This window comes from Heterodontus francisci, unplaced genomic scaffold (assembly GCF_036365525.1).
Source record: "Heterodontus francisci isolate sHetFra1 unplaced genomic scaffold, sHetFra1.hap1 HAP1_SCAFFOLD_52, whole genome shotgun sequence".
In the NCBI taxonomy this organism is placed as follows: Eukaryota; Metazoa; Chordata; class Chondrichthyes; order Heterodontiformes; family Heterodontidae; genus Heterodontus; species Heterodontus francisci.
Window position 1 is genome coordinate 5,806,058 of NW_027141175.1, and position 20,440 is coordinate 5,826,497.

The following is a 20,440-nucleotide window of genomic DNA, read 5'->3' on the forward strand; positions in this document are numbered from 1 at the left end:
AAAATTGGCCATTTTCTGGTATGTGAGGGGAACTCAGTACTACTCCAGCTGGGATTAACAGACACATGGCTTGAATTGAAAATTCCAGGAGTGTGAGTGGGACTCAGTGCCACTCAGACTGGGATTAACGCAGGCCTCGGTTGAATTGGCCATTTCGTTTTGTGTGATTGGGAATTAGTACCACTCAAGCTGTGATTAACACTGATCTCCTTGGTATTGGCCAATTCTTGGAGTCTGTTTGCGACTCATTGACACTTCAGATGGGATTAACACAACATGTTTTGACTTCCCCTTTCCTGGAGTGTAAGTAGGGCTCAATACCATTCCAGATGGGATAACCACAGGCCTGGTTTGAATTGGCTCTATCCTGGTGTGTGAGTGGTCCTCAGTGCCATTCTGCCAGGAACTAACACAGTTCTGTTTTTTTCTTGTCCCTTTCCTGGTGAGGGAGTGGGACTCAGTACCACTCCAGATGGGATTAGGAAAGCATGCTTTGAAATGGACCTTTGCTCATTGCAAGTTTGACTCAGTACCACTCCAGATAGGAGTAGCACAGGCCTGTTTTGAATTAGTAGTTTCCTGGTGTTTTGTGGGGTTCAGTGCAACTCCAACTGTGATCGACACATACATGGTTTGAATTGGCGTTTTCCTGCTGTGTGAGCTCGACTCAGTGTCAATCCAACTAGGATTAACACAGTCCTGCTTTGAACTGGCCCTTTTATGGTGTGTTATGGACTCAGTACCACTCCATCTGAAATTAGCAAGTGCCTGGCTTGCCATGGCCCATTCCTTGTATGTGAATGGAAAACAGTACTGCTGCCGCTGGGAGTAACACAGGCTTGCTTTGACTTTCCCTTTCCTGGGGTGCAAATTGGACTCAGTACCATTCCCGGTGCCGTTAACATAGGCCTGGTTTGCATTGGCTCTTTCATGTGTATGAGTGAGACTCAGCACCACTCCAGTTGGGTTTAATGCAGGCCTGCCTTTAATTGGCCATTGTCTGGTTTGTGAGTGGGTCGCAGCACCACTCCAAACGGGATTAACAGAAGCCTGGTTCGAATTGGCCCCCTCCTGGTGTGTGAGTGGGACTCAGTACCACCCCAGCTTGGAATAACATGGGCTAGGATTGAATTGGGCCTTTCCTAGTATGTGAATGGAACATAACACCACTCCAAATGGGATTAGCACAAGCCTGATTTGAATTGGCCCTCTCCTGGTGTGTGAGTGTGACTCAGTACCAGTCCATCTTAGGTTAACGTGGGCCTGGATTGAATTGGACATTTACTGGTGTGTGAGTTGGAGTCAGTCCCACTCCAGCTGTGATTAAGACAGGCCTGGTTTGAATTGGCCCTCTCGTGGTGTGTGAGTGGGTCTCAATACCACTCCAGCTAGGATTAACATGGGCCTGGATTAATTTGAGCCTTTCCTGGTGTGCGAGTGGGCGTCAGTACAATTCCTTTTGGAATTAACAAAGGCTTGCTTTGAATTGGTCCTTTCCTGGTGTGGGAGTCGGACCCCGTACCATTCCAGCCGGTATTAATACATGTTTGGATTGAATTGGGCCTTTACTGATGTGTGCGTGGGACTCAGTACCAATATAGCTGGGATTAACACAGACCAGTTTTGAATTGGCCCTTTCCAACTGAGTGAATTGGTGCCAGGGCCCATCCAATTAGGATAATCTCAGGCCTAGTTTGCATTGGCCATTTTCTGGTGTGTGAGGTGGCTCAGTACAACTCCAGCTGTGATTACACAGGCCTGGAGGAACTTACCCTTTCCTGAAGGGGAAATTGCACTCAGTACTGTTCCCGATTAGACTAACGCATGCCTGGTGTAAATTGTCCCTTTCCAGGTGTGTTTGTGTGTGGGGGGGGGGGGGGAGCGGGGGGGGGGGGGGACTCAGGACCCCTCAAACCGGGTTTATTGTGGGCCTGGTCTGAATTCGCTCTTTTCTGATGTGTGAATGGGACTCAGTACCTCACCAGATGGGATTAACGCAGGCCTGGTTTGAATTGGCCCTTTCTTGATGTGTCATTGGAACTCAGTACAGATCCAGATGGGATTACCACAGGCCTGTCTTGCATTGGCGCTTGCACGATGTGTGAGTGGGTCTCATCATCACTCCAAGTGGGATTAACACAGGTATGCTTTTGATTGGCCTTTTTCTGATGTGTGAGTCGAACTCAGGACCACTCCACCTGAGAGTAACAGAGTCTTGTTTTGTATTCAACCTTTCTTGTTGTGTGAGCAGGACTGAAGTATCACTCCAGATGGGATTCACACAGGCCTGTTTTGAATTGGCAATTTTCTGGTTTGTGAGTGGGATGCAGTACACTCCAGTTGTGATTAACAAACAGCTGGTTCGAACTTGCTCCTTCCTGATGTGTGAGTGCGGCTCAGTACCAAACCAACTGGCTTTAACTCAGGCCCGGTTGGCATTTGCACCATCCTGGTGTCTGAATGGGACTCAGGACCACTCGAGCTGGGATTAATACGGGCTTGGTATGCATTGGCCATTCCTGGAGTGTGAGTCGGACTCTGTGCCACTTTAGATGAGATGAACTGAGGCCTGGTTTGAATTCACGATTTCCTGGTGTGTGAGTTGGAATCAGTGCCACTCCAGATGGGATTAACGCAGCCTGTTTTGAATGGGCCCTTCAGTGAAGTTTTAATGGGACTCAGAACCACGCCAGATGGTATTAACACAGGCCTGATTTGAAATGGTCCTTTCCTGGTTTGTGAGTTGGGTTTAGTCATACCAGAAATGTTGGGGAACACAGGGCTTAATGAGAGAGGAACTGAAAGAAATTAGAGATATGGTGTTGGGGAAATTGATGGTATTGAAGGCCGATAAATGCCCAGGGCCTGATGGTATGCATCCCAGAGTATTTAAGCAAGTGGCCCAAGAAATAGTGGATGCATTGGTGGTCATCTTCCAAGATTCTATAGACTCTGGAACAGTTTCTACAGATTGGAGGGTAGCTAATATAACCCCACAATTTAAATAGCAGGTGGAGAGAAAGCACGGAAATTAAGACCAGTCAGCCTGACGTCGGGAGTGGGGAAAATTCTAGAGTCCATTCGGAAAGATTTTATAGCAGAGCACTTAGAGAACAGTGGTAGAATCGGGCAGTCAGCATGGATTTAGGAAAGGAAAATCATGCTTCACAAATCTATCAGAATTCTTCGAGGTTGTAACTAGTAGTATTAATGAGTGCGAGCCAGTGGATGTGGTTTATTTGGGCTTTCAGAAGGCTTTCAACAAAGTCCCACAGAAGAGATTAGCGTGTGGAATTAAAGTGAATGGGATTGGGGGTAATGTATTGCGATGGATAGAAAAATGGTTGGCGGACAGAAAACAAAGAGTCGGGAGAAATGAATCTTTTTCCCAATGGCAGTCAGTGACTAGTGGGACACCGCAGGTATCAGTGCTCGGACCCCAGCTATTCACAATATACATTAATGATTTAGATGAGGGAACTAAATGCAATATCTCCGAATTTGCAGATGACACAACACTGTGTGGGAGGGTGAGTTGTGAAGAGGATGCAGAGAGGATTCAGGGTAATTTGGACAAGTTGAGTGAGTGGGCTAATGCATGGCAGATGCAGTATAATGTGGATAAATGTGAAGTTATCCACTTTGGTAGAAAAAACAGGAAGGCAGATTATTATCTGAACTTCCATAAACTGAGAGAGGGAAATATGCAACGAGACTTGGGTCTTCTCGTACACCAGTCGCTGAAGGTAAGCATCCACGTGCAACAGGCGGTAAAAAAAAGGCATGTTGGCTTTCATAGCGAGAGGATGCGAGTACAGAGGCAGGGATGTCTTGCTGCAATTAAACAGGGCCTTGGTGAGGCCACAACTGGAATATTGTGTGCCATTTTGGTCTTTTTATCTGAGGAAGGATGTCATTGATGTGGAGAGCGTGCGGCGAAGGTTTAGCAGACTGATTCCTGGGATTGTGCGACTGAGGTATGAGGAGATATTGAGTCGGTTCGGATTATATTCGCTGGAGTTTGGAAGAGTGAGGCGGGATCTCATAGAAACCTATAAAATCCTAACAGGACTTGACAGGGTAGATGCAGGAAGGATGCTCCCGAAGGTGAGGGACTCCAGAACCAGCAGTCATAGCCTATGGATACGGGGTAAACCTTTCAGGACTGAGATGAGGAGACATTTCTTCACCCAGAGAGTGGTGAGTCTGTGGAATTCGCTTCCACAGAAAGCAGTTGAGGACAAAACATTGCATGTTTTCAAGAAGGAGTTAGATATAGCTCTTGGGTCTAAAGGGATCAAAGGGTATGGGACAAAAGCAGGAGCAGGCTACTGAGTTGGATGATCAGCCATGATCATAACGAATGGTGGAGCAGGCTCTAAGGGCCGAATGGCCTACTCTTGCTCCTATTTTCTATGTTTCTAAGTACCCCTCCAACCTGGATAAACGCAGGCCTATCTTGAATTGGCCATTTTCTGGAATGTGATAGGGACACAGACCGACTCCAGCTGGGATTAACACAGGCCTGGTTTGACTTAACCTTTCCTGGAATGTAAGTGGGACTCAGTACCATTCCCGATGCGATTATCACGGGCCAGTTTTGAAATGGCCCTCTCCAGGTGTGGGAGAGGGATTTAGTACCAGTTTTCCTGGGATTATCACATGTCTGGTTTGTATTGTCCATTTCCTGCTTTGTGAGTGGGACACAGTACCAATCCAGCTGTGATTAACACAGGCGTGGTTTGACCTGACCGTTTCCTTTTATGGTAGTGGGACTCAGCATCACTCCAGCTGGGATTAACAAAGGTCTGGTTTGAATTGGCCCCTTTCTGCCTTGTGTGTGGGACTCAAAAACACACCAGCAGCGATTAACAAACGCCTGCTTCGAAATGGCCCCTTCATGGTTTCAGAATGGGACTCTGTATCACTTCAGCTGGAATTAGCACAGTCCTGGTTTGAACTGACCCTTTCCTTTGTGTCAGTGTGGCTCAGAACCATAATAACTTCGATAAAAGCAGGCCTAGTTTGCATTGGCCATTTTCTTGTTTGTGAGTGGAACTCAGAAATACTCCAGCTGTGATTAACACAGGCCACGTTTGAATTGGCCCATTCCAGGTGTGTGAGAGGGGCTGAGTACCACTCCAGCTGCAATTAATACTGTACTCGTTTGAATTGGCCCTTTCCTGCTGTGTAAGTGGGACTCAGTTGCGCTCCAATTGGGATTAGCACATGCTGACTATTTTCTGGTGTGTGAATCGGACGCAGTACACCTTCTGATGGGATTAACACAGCCTGGTTTGAATTGGTCCTTTCCTGGAGTGTGTGTGGGACTCAGAAGCACTGCAGTCAGGATTAACATAGGCCTGTTTTGTAATGGCGCTTTCCTGGTTTGTGAGTGGGACTGAGGCCCACTTCAGCTGGCCTTAGCATAGGCCAGGATTGAATTGACCCCTCCAGCTTGGAGAAGCGCAGGCCTAGTTTGAATTGGCTTGTGAGTGAGACTCAGGACGACTCCAGTTGGGATTAACACAGGCCTGTGACGACTTTCCCTTTCCTGGAGAGTAAAATGTATTCAGTCCCATCCCTTTCGGGATTAACATGGGCCTGGTTTGAATTGGCCCTTTAATACCACTCCAACTGAGATAAACACAAGCCTGATTTCAATTTGCTCTATCACGGTGTGTAAGCTGGTCTCAGTATCATTCTGCGTGGGATGAACACATGGCTGGTTTGTTTTGGCCATTTCCTTGGCATGAGTGGGATGCAGTGCCACGCCAGCTGGATTAACACCATCCCGCTTTTAACTTGCCCTTTCCTGGTATGGGAGTGGGACACAGTACCACTCCTGATGGGATTAGCACAGGTCTGGTTTAAATTGGCCGCTTCCTGTTGGGTTTCTGGGACAACACCACTCCAACTGGGAATAACAAAGGGTTGGTTTGTCTGGCCCATTCCTGGTGTGTGCGTTGGACGTAGTACCACACCAGTTGCGAATAACACAGGCCTGTTTTGAATTAACCGTTTTCTGGTGTGTGAGTTGCCTTCAGTGTCACTGCAACTGGGATTAACAGACTCCTGGATTGATCTGGCAGTATCCTGGTTTGATAGTGTGGATCTGTACCAGTCCAGCTGGGATTAACACAGGCCTCGTCTGAATTCACCCTTTCCTGGTGTCTGAGTTGGTCGCAGCACCAATTCAGCTGCGATTAACAGACACCTGGTATGAATATGGCCTTTCATGGCGTGTTAATCGGATTCAGTACTTCTCCAGCTGGAATTAACAAAGGCCTGGTTTCAATTCTCACCTTTTCTGGTGTGTGAGCGGGACTCAGTACCTGTCCAGCTTGCTTCGACACAGGCCTGGATCGAATTTGGCCTTTCCTGTTGTGTGAGTGTGAGTCACTACAACTCCCACTGGGATTAAGACAGGCTTGATTTGTGCTGGCCATTTCCTGGATTGTGTGTGGGATTCAGTATCCCTCCAAATGGGTTTAATGCAGGCCTGGTCTGAATTCAACCTTTTTCTGATGTGTAAGTGGTGTTCAGTACCACTCGAACTGGAATTAACAAAGGCCTGGAATGAATTGGGCCTTTTCTGGTGTGTGAGATGGGGTCAGTATAACTCCATCTGGAATTAAGGCAGGCCTGGTTTGTTTTGGCCATTTCTTTATGTGTTATTGGTACTCATTACCACTCAAGGTGGGATTACTACAGTCCTGGATTGAATTGTCCCTTTCCTGGTGTGTGAGTGTGTCTCAGCGCCATTCCAACTCGGAGTATCGATCTGAAGAAGGGTCACTGAACTGAAACGTTAACTCTGCTTCGCTCTCCACAATGCTGCCAGACCTGCTGTGTGTTTCTAGCATTTCTTGTTTTTATTTAGGATTATCACAGGCCAGGTTCGAAACGTCACTTAGTTGGTTTGTGAGTAGGAATCAGTCCAAATCCAACTGGAATTACAAAAGGCCTGGTTTGAAATGACTCTTTTCTGGTTTGTGAGTGGTACTTAGTCCCACTCCAGCTGCGATTACCAAAATTCTGGTTTGTTCTGGCCATTTCTTGGTCTGTGAAAGAGTCTCAGTTCCACTCGTGCTGGGACTAACACAGACCTGGTTTGAATTCGCTCTTTCCTGGTGTTTTTTTGGGTCTCAGCAACACATCAGCTGGGCTTAATGCATGCCTGTCTTCAATTTGCTCTCTCCTGCTGTTTGTTTTACGGCTCAGTAGAGTCATAGACTCAGAGTCATAGAGTCATCCACTTTACAAACTGTGATTAAAACAGAGGTGCTTTGAGTTGGCACTTTCCTGGTTAGTGAGTGGGACTCAAGACACTACATCTGGGTTGATCATAGGCCTGGTTTGCTTTGGTCATTTCCTGGTGTTTCATTGTGACCCAATACCACTCCAGCTGGGATTAACACAGGCCTGGTTTCAATTGACCCTTTCTTGGTGTGTGAGTGGGTTTCAGTGAACCACTTTAGTTGGGATTAGCAGAGGTATGGTTTGCATTGGCCGCTTTCGCTTGTGAGTGAGATTTAGCACCACCACAGCTGGGATTAACATAGGCATGGTTTGAATTGGCCATTCATGGTGTGTAAGTGGGATTCTATAACATTCCAGCAGGGATTAGCACAGAATTGGTCTGAATTCGCCTTTTCCCGGTGGGTAAATGGGACTCTGTCCCATTCCAGCTGGGATTAACACAGGCCTGCTCTGCAATGGCCCTTTCCTGGTGTGTAAATGGGACTCTGTAACATTCCAGATGGGATTAACAGAGGCCTAGTCTGAAATGGCCCTTTCCTGGTGTGCAAGTGGGACTCTGTACCATTCCAGCCGGCATTAGCACAGGCCTGGTCTGAAATTGCCCTTTCCTGGTATGTGAGTGGGACACAGTACCATTCCAGCTGGGATTAACACAAGCCCGGTCTGAAATGACCCTTTCCTGGTGTGTAGCTGGGACTCTGTACCATTCCAGCTGGGTTTCGCACAGACCTGGTTTGAATTCGCCCTTTCCTGGTGTTTAAGTGCGACTCTGTACCATTACAGCTGAGATTAACACAGGCCTGGTCTGAATTCGCCCTTTCCTGGTGTTTAAGTGGGACTCTGTACCATTCCAGCCGGGGATAACACATACCTGGTCGGAAATGGCCCTTTCTTGCTGTGTAGGTGGGATGCAGTATGAGTCGCGCTGGGATCAAAACAGGCTTGCTTTGAATTTGACCTTTCCTGGTCTGTGAGTGGGAATCAGTACCAATCCAACTGGGATTCACATCGGCCTCTCTTGAATGGCCCTTTCCTGTTGTTGAGTGGGGATCAGTTCCACTGCAGATTGATTTAACACAGGCCTGGTTTGAATTAACCCTTCCCAGGTGTGTGAGTGGAGCTAGTATCAATCTGCTGGGATTAATGCAGCCGGGTTTGAATTGGCTCTTGCCTGGAGGGTCTGTGGGACTCAGAACCATGCCAGCTGGGATTAACAGAGGCCTGGTTTGAATTTATACTTTCCTGGTTTGTTAGTGTGGCTCAGTCCTACGCCAGCTGGTCTGAACACAGGCCTGGATCGAATTAGTCCTTTCCAGGTGTGTGAGTTGGACTCAGTACCTCTCCAACTGAGATAAACACAGGCCTAATTTGAATTTGCCCTCGTGGTGTGTGAGAGGGGGTCAGTACCATTCACCATTCTGCATGGTATTAACACATGTCTGGTTTGTTTTGGCCATTTCCTAGTTTGTGAGTGGGACATAGTACGACACCAGCTGGGATTAAAACAGATCTGGTCTGAAAAGGCCCTTGCCCGGTTTGTTCGTGGGACTCTGTACCATTACAGCTGGGATTATCACAGGCCTGCTCTGAAATGGCCCTTTCCTGGTGTGTAGGTGAGACTGTGTATCATTCCAGCTGGGATAACATAGGCCTAGTCTGAAATGGTCCTTTCCCGGTGTGCAAGTGGGACTCTGTACCATTCCAGCTGGGATTAGCTCAGGCCTGGTCTGAAATGGCCCCTTCTTGGTGTGTGAGTGGGACACAGTACCATTCCAGCTGGGATTAACACAGGCCTGCTCTGAAATGGCCCTTTCCTGGTGTGTCGCTGGCACTCTGTACCATTCCAGCTGGGTTTGGCACAGACCTGGATTGAATTCGCCCTTTACTGGTGTGTAGGTGGGACTCTGTCCCATTCCAGCTGTGATTAACACAGGCCTGGTAGGAAATGGCCCTTTCCTGGTGTTTAAGTGGGACTCTGTACAATTCCAGCTGGCATTAGCAGAGACCTGGTTTGAATTCGCCCTTTCCTGGTGTGTAAGTGGGACTCTGTACCATTCCAGCTGGGATTAACACAGGACTGTTCTGAAATTGTCCTTTCCTGGTGTGTAAATGGGACACAGCATGACTCGCGCTGGGATTAAAACAGGCTTGCTTTGAATTTGACCTTTCCTGGTCTGTGAATGGGAATCAGTTCCAATCCAACTGGGATTAACATAGGCCTCTCTTGACTGGCCCTTTCCTGTTGTTGAGTGGGGATCCGTTCCACTGCAGGTTGATTTAACACAGGCCTGGTTTGAATTAGCCCTTTCCTGGTGTGTGAGTGGGGCTCAGTACCAATCCGTTGGGATTAACGCAGCTGGGTTTGAATTGGCTCTTGCCTGGAGGGTCTGTGGGACTCAGAACCATGCCAGCTGGGATTAACAGAGGCCTGGTTTGAATTGGCCCTTTCCTGGTCTATTAGTGTGGCTCAGTCCTACGCCAGCTGGGTTTAACACAGGCCTGGATTAAATTAGTCATTTCCAGGTGTGTGTGTTGGACTCAGTACCTCTCCAACTGAGATAAACACAGGCCTAATTTGAATTGGCCCTCGTGGTTTGTGAGAGGGTCTCAGTACCATTCTACATGGGATTAACACATGTCTGGTTTGTTTTGGCCATTTCCAAGTGTGTGAGTGGGACACAGTACCACACCAGCTGGGATGAACACAGGCGTGGTTTGAATTGGCCCATTCATGGTATGTGAGTGGGCCTCAGCACCACTGCAGCTGGAAATAACACACTTCTGGTTGAACTGGCCCCTTCCTGGTGTGTCTGTGGACTTAGTACTACTCTAGCTTCGATTGACACAGGCCTGGTTTGAATAGGCCCTTTCCTCTTAGGTGTGTGGGTCTCAATACCACACCAGCTGGGTTTAACATGGGTTCGTTTGGCTGGTCCTTTTCTGGTGTGTGAGGCGGACTTAGTACCACTCGAGATGCGATTAACACAGGCCTGGTTTGAATTAGCCTTTCCTAATATGTCAGTGCGACTAAGTACCACTCCAGCTGGATTAACAGAAGCTTGTTATAAATTGGCCGCCTCCTGTTGTGTGATTTGGTCTCAATACCACTCCAGCTGGAATTAGCACAATCCTGGTTTGAATTTCCCCTTTCCTTCTGCGTCATTGGAACTCAGAACCACAATAACTTGGATAAACGCAGGCCCAGTTTGAACTGGCCATCTTGCTTGTGAATGGAACTGAGAACTGCTCCACCCGGAATAAACACAGGCCTGGGCTGTCTTGCCCTTTCCTGGAGTGTGCAATGGAATCATTACCATCCCCGATGGGATTATCACGGGCCTGGTTTGAATTGGCCCTTTCCAGGTGTGTGAGAGGGACTTAGTACCACACCAGCTGGGGAAAACACAGCACTGGTTTGAATTGGCTCTATGTTGGTGTGTGAGTTGGAGTCAGTAGAACTTCAAAAGTGATAAACACAGGCCTGATTTGAATTGCCTCTATACTGGTGTGTGTGTGCATCTCAGCAACATTCTGCCTGGGATTAACACATGGCTGGTATATGAGTGGGACACAGTACCACTCCAGATGGGATTAATACAAGCCTTCTTTGAATTGGCCCCTACCTGGTATGTGAGTGAGACTCAATAGCATTACAGTTTGGAGTTAACACAGGACTCGTTTGAACTGGCCCTTTCTGGTGTTTGAATGAGACTCAGTAACACTTCAGTTGTGATTGCCACAGACCTGGTCTGAATTGTTTCTCTCCTGGTATGGGAGTTTGACTCAGTACATCTCCAGCTGGGATTCACAAAGGATTGGTTCTTCTGGCCATTTCCTAGTGTGTGCGTGGGAGTTAGCACCACTCCAGCTGTGATTAACACAGGCCTGGTTTGAATCAGCCCTTTGCTGGTGTCTGAGTGTGACTCTGTACTGCGCTGGCTGGATTAACAGAGGGCTGGTATGAACTGGCCCTTTCCTGCTGTGTGAGCTGGTCTCAGTATCACAACAACTGGGATTAGCAGACTTCTGGTTTGATCTTGTCATTTCCTTGTTTGAGAGTGGGGCTCTGTACCACTCCAGATGGGATTATCACAGACCGGGTATGAAATTCGCTAGTTTCTGATGTATGATGGGGCCGCTGCCCCAATTCAGATGGGATTATTGTAGGCCTGGAATTAAGTCATCCCTTCCTGGTACATGTGTGGGACTCAGTACCACTTAAACTGGGATTAAAGCAGGCCTTGTTTTAATTTGCTCTTTCCTGATGTGTGAATCGGACTCGGTACCGCTCCAGATGGGATTAACACAGGCCTGGTTTGAACTCGCTCTTTCCTGATGCATGAATGGGACTCAGTACAGCTACAAGTGGAGTAAACCAGGTCTGGTTTTAATTGGCCCTTTCCTGGTGTGGGAGTGGTAACCAGTACCACTCCAGATGGGATTAACAAAGGCCTGGATTGAATTGGGCCATTCTGGTGTATAGGTGGGATACATTACAGCTCCATCTTGGACTCACACAGGCCTGGTTAGAATTCGCCCAGTCCTGTTGCGGTGTGTGGGACTCAATACCACTCCAGTTGGTATCAACAAAGGCTTGGTTTGGCTGGCCCTTTCCTGGTGGGTGAGAAGGGCTCAGTATATTACAGATGTGATTATCACAGGCCTGGTATGTGCTGGACATGCCCTGGTGGGTGAGTAGGACTCAGTACCACTCCACCTGGGATTAACACAGGTCTGGGATGGACTCGGGACCATTCCCGATGGGATTGATGCAGGCCTCGTTTGAATTGGTCCATTCCAAATGTGTGAGAGGTTCTACGTACCACTGCAGCTGAGATTAACACAGCACTGAATTGAATAGGCTCTATCCTGGTGTATGAGTTGGAGTCAGGACCACTCCAACTGAGGTAAACACAGGCCTGATTTGAATTGGCTCTATCACTGTGTGTGTGCGGATTCAGCGTGGGATGAACACATGGCTGGTTTGTTTTGGCCATTTCCTTGGCACGAATGGGACTCAGTACCACTCCAGCTGCGATTAAGACAAGCCTGCTTTGAATTGTCCCCTTCCTGTTGTGTGTGGGACTCAAAACCACTCCAAATGGGATTAACAAAGTCTTATTTTTTCTCTGTCCCGTTCCTGGTCTGTGCGTGGGATTTAGTACCGCACCAGCTGCGATTAACACAGGCCTGGTTCGAATTAGCCCTTTGCTGGTGTGTGAGTGTGACTCTGTAACAATCCAGATGGATGAACAGAGGGCTGGTATGAATTGGCCCTTTCCTGTTGTGTGAGTGGATCTCAGTATTACTCCACCTGGGATTAACAGACTCCTGGTTCGAGCTGGCTCTTTCCTGCTTTGAAAGGGGGGCTCTGTAGCACTCAAGATAGGATTAACAGAGGCCTGGTATGAATTCACCCTGCTGAATTTCCTGCTAAATGAATGGGTCGCAGCATCAATTCAGATAGGATTAACAGAGGCATGATTACAATTGGCTCGTTCCTGGTGTGTGAGTGGGACACAGCACCACTCCAAATGGGATTAACACAAGCCTGGTTTGAATTGGCCCTCTCATGGTGTGTGAGTGGGAGTCAGTACCTGTCCAGCTTGGCTGAACACAGGCCTGGATGAAATTTGGCCTTTCCTGTTGTGTGAATGGGAGTGAGTGCATCTCCCACTAGGATTAACAAAGGCCTAGTTTGTGCTGGCCATTTCCTGGATTGTGATTGGGACTCAGTATCCCTCGAGATGCGATGAATACAGGCCTGATTTGAATTGGTCCTCTCCTGATGTGTAATTGGCACACAGTACCACTCCAGCTGGGATTAAAACAGGCGTGGATTGAATTGGGCCATTTCCAGCATGTGAGTGGGAGTCAGCACCACTGCAACTAAGATTGCTGCAGTGTTCCAGTGAACATCAACGCAAGCTCGAGGAACAGCATCTCATCTACCGATTAGGCACACTACAGCCTGCCGGACTGAACATTGAGTTCAATAATTTCAGAGCATGACAGCCCCCCATTTTACTTTCATTTTTAATTATTTTTTCTTCCTTTTTTTACGTTCTTTTTTACATTTCTTACTATCTTCTTTTTACATTTATTTCATTTCATCTTAGTTTGATCAGTTTGCTTACCCACTGTTTTTTTCAGGTTTTTTTTCAGTTTTGCATTTGCTGCTGTTCAATATTCAGTGTATTCACACCTAATCTGTACTAATGCTTTGCCTTTCAACACACCATTAACATATTGTTTGCCTTTGCTCCGTGACCTTTTGGTCAGCTATGTGGCCTGGTCCAATCTGCACCTTCTCCTTTGTTATCTCTTGCCCCACTTACCTCACTTGCTTATAATCTGTGACTTTTCTAATATTTGTCAGTTCCGAAGAAGGGTCACTGACCCGAAACGTTAACTCTGCTTCTCTTTCCACAGATGCTGCCAGACCTGCTGAGTGATTCCAGCATTTCTTGTTTTTGTTTCAGATTTCCAGCATCCGCAGTATTTTGCTTTTATTATAGGATTAGCGCAGGCCTGTTTCGAATCATCACTTACCCGGTGTATGCGTGGGATTCAGGACAGCTCCAACTGAAATTACCACAGGCCTGGTTTTAATTGGCTCTCTCCTGGGTTGCGAGTGGTACCCAGTACCACTCCAGATGCGATTAACAAAATCCTGGTTTGTACTGGCCATTTCATGTTAATTGAAAGGGACTCAGTGCCACTCCTTCTGGGATTAACACAGGCCTGGTTTGAATTCGCTCTCACTGATGTTTGATTGGGTCTCAATAATACTCCAACTGGAATTAACGCATGCTTGTTTTGAATTCACTATTTCCTGGTGTTTGAGTGGGACTCAGTACCACGCAAACTGGGATGAGAACAGACCTGCTTTGAGTTGGTACTTTCTTGGTTCGTGAGTGGGACTCGGTACCACTATATCTGGGTTTCACATAGGCCTAGTTTGTATTGGCCATTTTCTGGTGTTTGATTATGACCCAGTAGCACGCCAGCTCGGATTAACACAGGCCTGGTTTGAATTCGTCCTTCATTGGTGTGTGAGTGGGTCTCAGTGCCACTCTAGCTACGATTAATACAGACCTGGTTTGTATTAGCCATTTGCTGGTGTTTGATTGTGACCCAGTACTACTCCAGCTGGGAGTAACACAGGCTTGGTTTGAATTGGCAATTTCCTCGTGTGTGAGTGGGACACTGTACCAGTCCAGCTGGATTTAACATAGGCATCTTTGAATTTGTCTATTCCTGGTGTGTATGTGGGACTCAGTAGCATTCCAGCTGGTATTAGCATAGGCCTGGTCTGAAATGGGCGTTTCCTGGTGGTTAAGTGGGGCTCAGTACCATTCCAGCTGGTATTAGCACAGCTTGGTCTGAAACGGCCCTTTCCTAGTGTGTACGTGATACGCAAGACGACTCGAACTGGGCTTAAATCAGGCCTGCTTTGAATTTGACCTTTCCTGGTCTGTGAGTGGGAATCAGCACCAATCCAAACAAGATTAATAAAAGCCTCACTTGACGGGCCCTTTCCTGTTGTTGAGTGGGATCAATTCCACTCCAGATTGATTTCACACAGGTTTCAATTGGCTCTTTCCTTGTGTGCTTGGGGCCAAAGAAGAAGAAGAAGACTGGGGCACAGCACTACTCCAGATGTGATTTACAAAGGCCTGGTTTGAATTGGTCCTTTCCTGGTATGTGAGTGGGTCTCAGTAATAATCTGCTGGTATTAACAGAGGCCTGGTTTGAATTGCCCATTTCCTGCTGAATGAGTTGGACTCAGTATCACTCCAGCTTGAAATAACACAGATCAGGTTTGAATTGAGGTTTCCTTGTTTGTGCTTGGGGCTCTGTACCACGCCAGCTGGGATTAATACGGGTTTGGTTTGAATTAGCCCTTTTCTGGTGTGCGAGTAGGACTCAGTACCACTCCAGATGGGTTTAACATTGCCCTGGTTGAATTTGCACTTTCCTGGTTTGTTTGTGATCTGTATAGCGATCGCTTTCCGTAATATTTGGCATTGCCATTTTAAATGATGTGCACTCTTGTCCTTTTATGTGATTAGCATAGAGTATTTTAAGTGACAGGCAGTGCCTCAAATTTTTGTGATATGCTCTGCGACCATTTTAAGTGACATGCACTGAAGCCACTTTAAATGATATGCACTCTTTCCATTTTAAGTGACATGCCGTGTGGCCATCTGGACAGCAGCCATTTTAAGTGATTTGCACTTTGGCCATTTTTGGTGGTACACTACAGCCATTTCAAGTGAAATGCCGTGCAGCCATTTTAAATGACCTGCCCTGAGACCATTTTAAATGATATGCAGAGCGACAAATTTAAGTGACATGCTCTATGGACATTTCAAGTGATATGCACTGCAGCCATTTTAAATGACGTTTACTGCGGCCACGTTAAGTGATCGGCTGTATGACCATTTTAAATGATTTATAGAATGGCCATTTTAAGTGACTTGTATTGCAACTATTCCAAGTGGCATGCCGTGTGGCCATTTTCATTGACAGGCACTGAGACCATTCTAAGTGATATGCACTTGAAATATGTTAAGTGATATGCAATGCTACCATTTTAAGTGTTATTATGTGTGGCTATTTGAAGTGACCTGCACTGCAGCCATTTGAAATGACAAGCCCTGTGGCCATTTTAAATGATATTCACTGTGGCCTGGTGGAATGAGATCAAACCACGGCGATGCTTTTCAATGTTTTCTGTCCACGGCAGCAAATGTATGAGCTGGAACAGGTTATAAAAGAGCATAATGGATAATAGCTCATAAACGATTATAAACGATTATAAAGATTTATAAAGTATTATGAATAATTATAGACTGTTTATAAAGGTTTTAAAGGAATGTAAATGTTTATAAATGATGATAAACGTTATAAAGACTTATTTGCGTATAATGTGGTTATAATAATTACAAATGATTCTGAAGAATTCTGGCTCCAGCTTTCCGTTACCCTGGGAAACAGGACCCGCCTCCACTCTCCATCACCTTGGAAACAGGCCACTCCCCCACTCTCCACCATCATGGGAAACAGACCCAGCTCCGACTCCCGCCATCCTGGGTAACAGGCGCAGCCTCCGCTCCCCATCACGCTGGGAAACAGGGGGGACACACACTCCAGGTCACCTTGTAAAACGTTCCCCGCCTGCCACACGGCAAGAACCTGGAAACATTCCCCGCTCCCACTTTCTGCCACATTGGAGACAGGTCCCGCCCCCTTTCCCCGTCATCCGGGAAACATTCCCCGCCCTACTACGCATCACCATGGGAAAGAGGACTCTCCCGCAGTCACGGTCACTCTGGGATGCATGCCCTGCCCCCACTCCGCGTCATTCTGGAAAACTAGCAAAGCCCATACTCGCCGTCACCATTGGAAACAGGCCCCTCCCCACTCTCAGTCACTCTGTGTAGCAGGCCACGCCCCCACTCCCTTTAAACATGGGAAACAGGAGCCACCCGCACTCCTCTTCACCTTGGGGAAAGGCCCCGCCCCACGCTCTGTCAACAAAGCGACAGGCCCCACCCCACTCTGTCGTAATAGATACAGGCCCCGCCCCCGATCTCCGACGCAGTGACTGGACACGCCACCCTTTGTCTCCTCAGCAGTAGGCAGGGCTCCGCTTTCTGTCCACAGCAACTGCTCTCCCCGCTCTGTCGCCATCGTGACAGGCCCCGCCACGCGCCTCTCACTAACGACAGGCCCTGCTCCGCTCTGTCACCACAGCGACAGGTCATGCCCCCACTCTGTGTCCAAAAACGCAGGCGCCGCTCCCTCCCCTATCTCGATAAAGACAGGCCCCGCCACGCTCTGTCTCCATCGTGACAGGCCCCGCCGCCGGGCTGCTGAAAATAGTCCGTGATTCAGTTCCTCTCACCTTGAATGAATTTGACAATTGGAGTAAAGGGATATTTCAGCACATTCTTCAACTGCTCTCTGAACTGAGTCTGGGTCACGGCATAAATCACAGTGTTTGTGCAGCAACTCAGGAGTTGTAGCATGAAGCCCAATTCCAGCAGAAACAGGGGTAGATAAATAGACTGATACCCTAAATCACGCATCCGTCTCCATATCGAATACACCATTAACACTGCCCACAACAGGATGAAATTAGCCGAGATAACTGACAGTAAAATTATGGATTTCCTTCGGCTCTCCATCTCTGGGTCTCTGCGAGTTTCCCCACTTCTGAGAGCCTGGAGTCTTCTGCGTCCTCTGCTGCTCACTAAAATGTGTCTGATGGTGAGAGTGTTTAGCAGCAGAATCACCACAAATGGGAGCCCCGGGGTTAGAATGTTGTGGAGGAACTCGATTGTTGTCCAGACACGAGATTCCACAATAGCCAGTGTTACAAAACAAAACCAGGGGACGTTCATCCTCCAGTACCGACTTGTGAACATAAAATACCAGAAGATGTTCTTTAAACAGCTCAGCATAGTCACTATTCCCAGAACCACTGCTGCCATTTTCTCGGTGCAATATTTACTTTTCAGATTCTGGCAACAAATGGCCAGAAATCGATCAAAGGTGAAAGTGACGGTGAACCAGACAGAACAGTCTGTGGCTGCGTAAAGCAGGACTGCATGGATATTACACACGGGGATGGACCATAGGAACCGAAAATGTTCCCAATAAACAATGGGAATGTGCCTCAATATCAGGTCGAGGATAATGACCAGTAGATCCGCCGCTGACATGGCCACCAGGTAGCAAGTGACACATTTGGAGAGACCGCACTTTCCCCGAGACAGGACCCCAATCGTCAGCAAGTTAACTATGAGGAAGAGAAATAAGTAGATAAATTATACATCAGGCTAGGAGCAAAGTTACCAGTTTGACTGAGGATTATTTGAGATTTATAAATGTGTTCCTGCATACAGTGATGGATTGAAATGATTGGAACTGAAAGAACAAATGGGAAGGTCTGTGATACGTTGGAAGGCAGGAGAGATTAAATAATATAAGGATGATATGATCATTGTTAAACTCAATGTAGATCATAATCTTCCCACACCCTCCCTCCCCTGTCTGGTTTAAAAACTGTTCCATATCTAATCCCTCCCAGTTCTGATGAAGTGTCACTGACCTGAAACTTTAACTCTGTTCCTCCCTCCAAAGATGCTGCCAGACCTGTTGAATATTTCCAGCATTTTCTGTTTTTATTTCAGATTTCCAGCATCTTTGTTCTTGTATAGAAAAAATTAAATGTTGGACTGACTGATTGCCTCACCTGTGACAGGCAGCACGGAATTCAATTTTTCCAAAGCAATAATTGGAAATGAGTCTAATCAGAAATCAATGAAACAAATAATCTCAATCGTCATTAAGTTAACTGTAAACAGGGGGAATTAGCGAGAATTAATTCTTCAGATTGGGAGCAAAAACAGCAGTTTGATGGATTTCGGGGTGACATTTGTACATGTGTTGCCACATTCAGTATGTGCTAATTATTGTGCTAGTGACAGTGATTTCTGCTGGAAACAGGGAGCTGAATTTCGCGGAGCCAGCGGGGTCCCGACGATGGACGAAAAGGTGAGGAGATCAAAAGCTCAGCAATTCGGAGCCACCGCCATGTGCACATCAGTGGCGCTCAGGCAATTAACTGCCCAGTGCCGTGGCCCACATGCCTTTAAGGATGTGGATTCCGTCTGCCAAAGCTGCTGAACAATCAGAAGTAGTATCAGTAACTCCACCGGGAGCCATGGAACTGCCACTACTGCACCAGGCCTGGGACCAGAGCCATCGCTGGCGCCTTAGTTCCCAGGTCAGTATGTCGAGGACACCAGGGCTCGTAAGTTGCCGGAGCCACAGCTGCTAATGAACTAGGGCAGGGACCACGAACCTGACTGGAGTCCCGGACCACGGCTAGATGCGGCAAGGACATCCGTGCCAATCATTATGTCTGCTTGTGTGTGTGAGTAGCTGGCTCAGTGTTTGGGCTGTGATGTGTGTGCGTGTGTCTGAGTTATTGTGTGTGTATGTGTGTATCTGGTTTAGTGCCTGTGATCTGCTGTGATTTGATGTGTGTGCGCGTGTGTGTGTGTGTCTGGTTCCATGCCTGGGGTGTGATTGGTCTGCATGTGTGCCTGTGTGTGTGTGTGTGTGTATGTGTGTGACACAGTCTGTCTTTCTGACTGTGTGCCTGTAATGTGGTCTGCATGTGTGGATGTGTGTGTGTGTGTATCTGACTCAGTGCCTGGCGTGAGTCTGTGTGGCTCAGTACCTCAGCGACAATGTGTGTCTCTAAGCGTGTGAGTGTGTGTGTGCGTATGAACAAGTATGTGTTTGTGTATGTGTGTGTGTGCATATCTGGTTCTCTGCCTGGGGTATGATGTGATGCATGTGTTTGTGTGCGTGTGTGTGTGGACATGTGTTTTGTGTGTGTTGTGTGCATGTGTGTGTGTATATGCGTGCGTCTGGCTGAGTGGCTGCAGTAAGATATGCGTGTGTGTGTGTGTGTGCATGTGTGTTTCGTTGTGTGTGTGTACGTGTGCCTTTGTCTCCAGGCCTGGGCTGCGTGCGTGTGTGTGTGTGTGTGTGTGTGTGTATGTTTGCGTATCTGTGTTTGTGTCTGTGTGGGTGTTCCTCAGTGTTTGTGTTGTCTCTGTATCGGTGTCTCAGGGCCTGGGGAATGGTGAGTGTGTGTGTGTTTGCAACAATGCACGTGCATGCAAGGATGTGTGTGCGCGTGCGTGCATTTTTGGATCTGGCTCTGTGCCTGGCTTGCAAAGATTGTGCATGTGTGCTTGTGTGTCTGTCTGTGCATGACTCATCACCTGGTGTCTGAAAGGTGTGTTTGTGTGTGTGTTTCTCTCTCTCTGTTTGTTTGTATCTTACTCTGTCGCTGGCGTATAAATTGTGTGTGTGCATGGAGAAGCCACGAGATGGATAATATTGTGGATATCGGATCGAGAGGTAGCCACACCGCAGGCTCAGACTCCACAGGCAGGAAGGAAATGGGCTACCACAAGGCAGAGCAAGATGACTCGGCAGGAATCCCCTTAAAAACAGATATACTGCTTTGGATACTGCAGGGTGGCCCCTCAGGGAAAAACAACAATAGCCCAATCCGTTGCACCATGGTTGGATTTGCTGCCCGCGGGAGGAGTAAAATATCACTCGGCATCAACGTCAGCACCGG

At 47.5% G+C, this 20,440-nt stretch overlaps 1 protein-coding gene across 1 annotated transcript; it reads right to left on the minus strand.

Annotated features, from left to right (window-relative positions):
• Window positions 1-17,162: 17,162 nt before the first annotated feature.
• Window positions 17,163-19,002, minus strand: LOC137362404 (probable G-protein coupled receptor 139). Its single transcript, XM_068026808.1, has 3 exons — window positions 18,927-19,002; window positions 18,530-18,583; window positions 17,163-18,073 (listed from the first exon to the last, which is right to left on the minus strand). Exons 1-3 carry the CDS (start codon window positions 19,000-19,002, stop codon window positions 17,163-17,165), a joined length of 1,041 nt encoding a protein of 346 aa, XP_067882909.1.
• Between the last annotated feature and the right edge of the window lie 1,438 nt (window positions 19,003-20,440).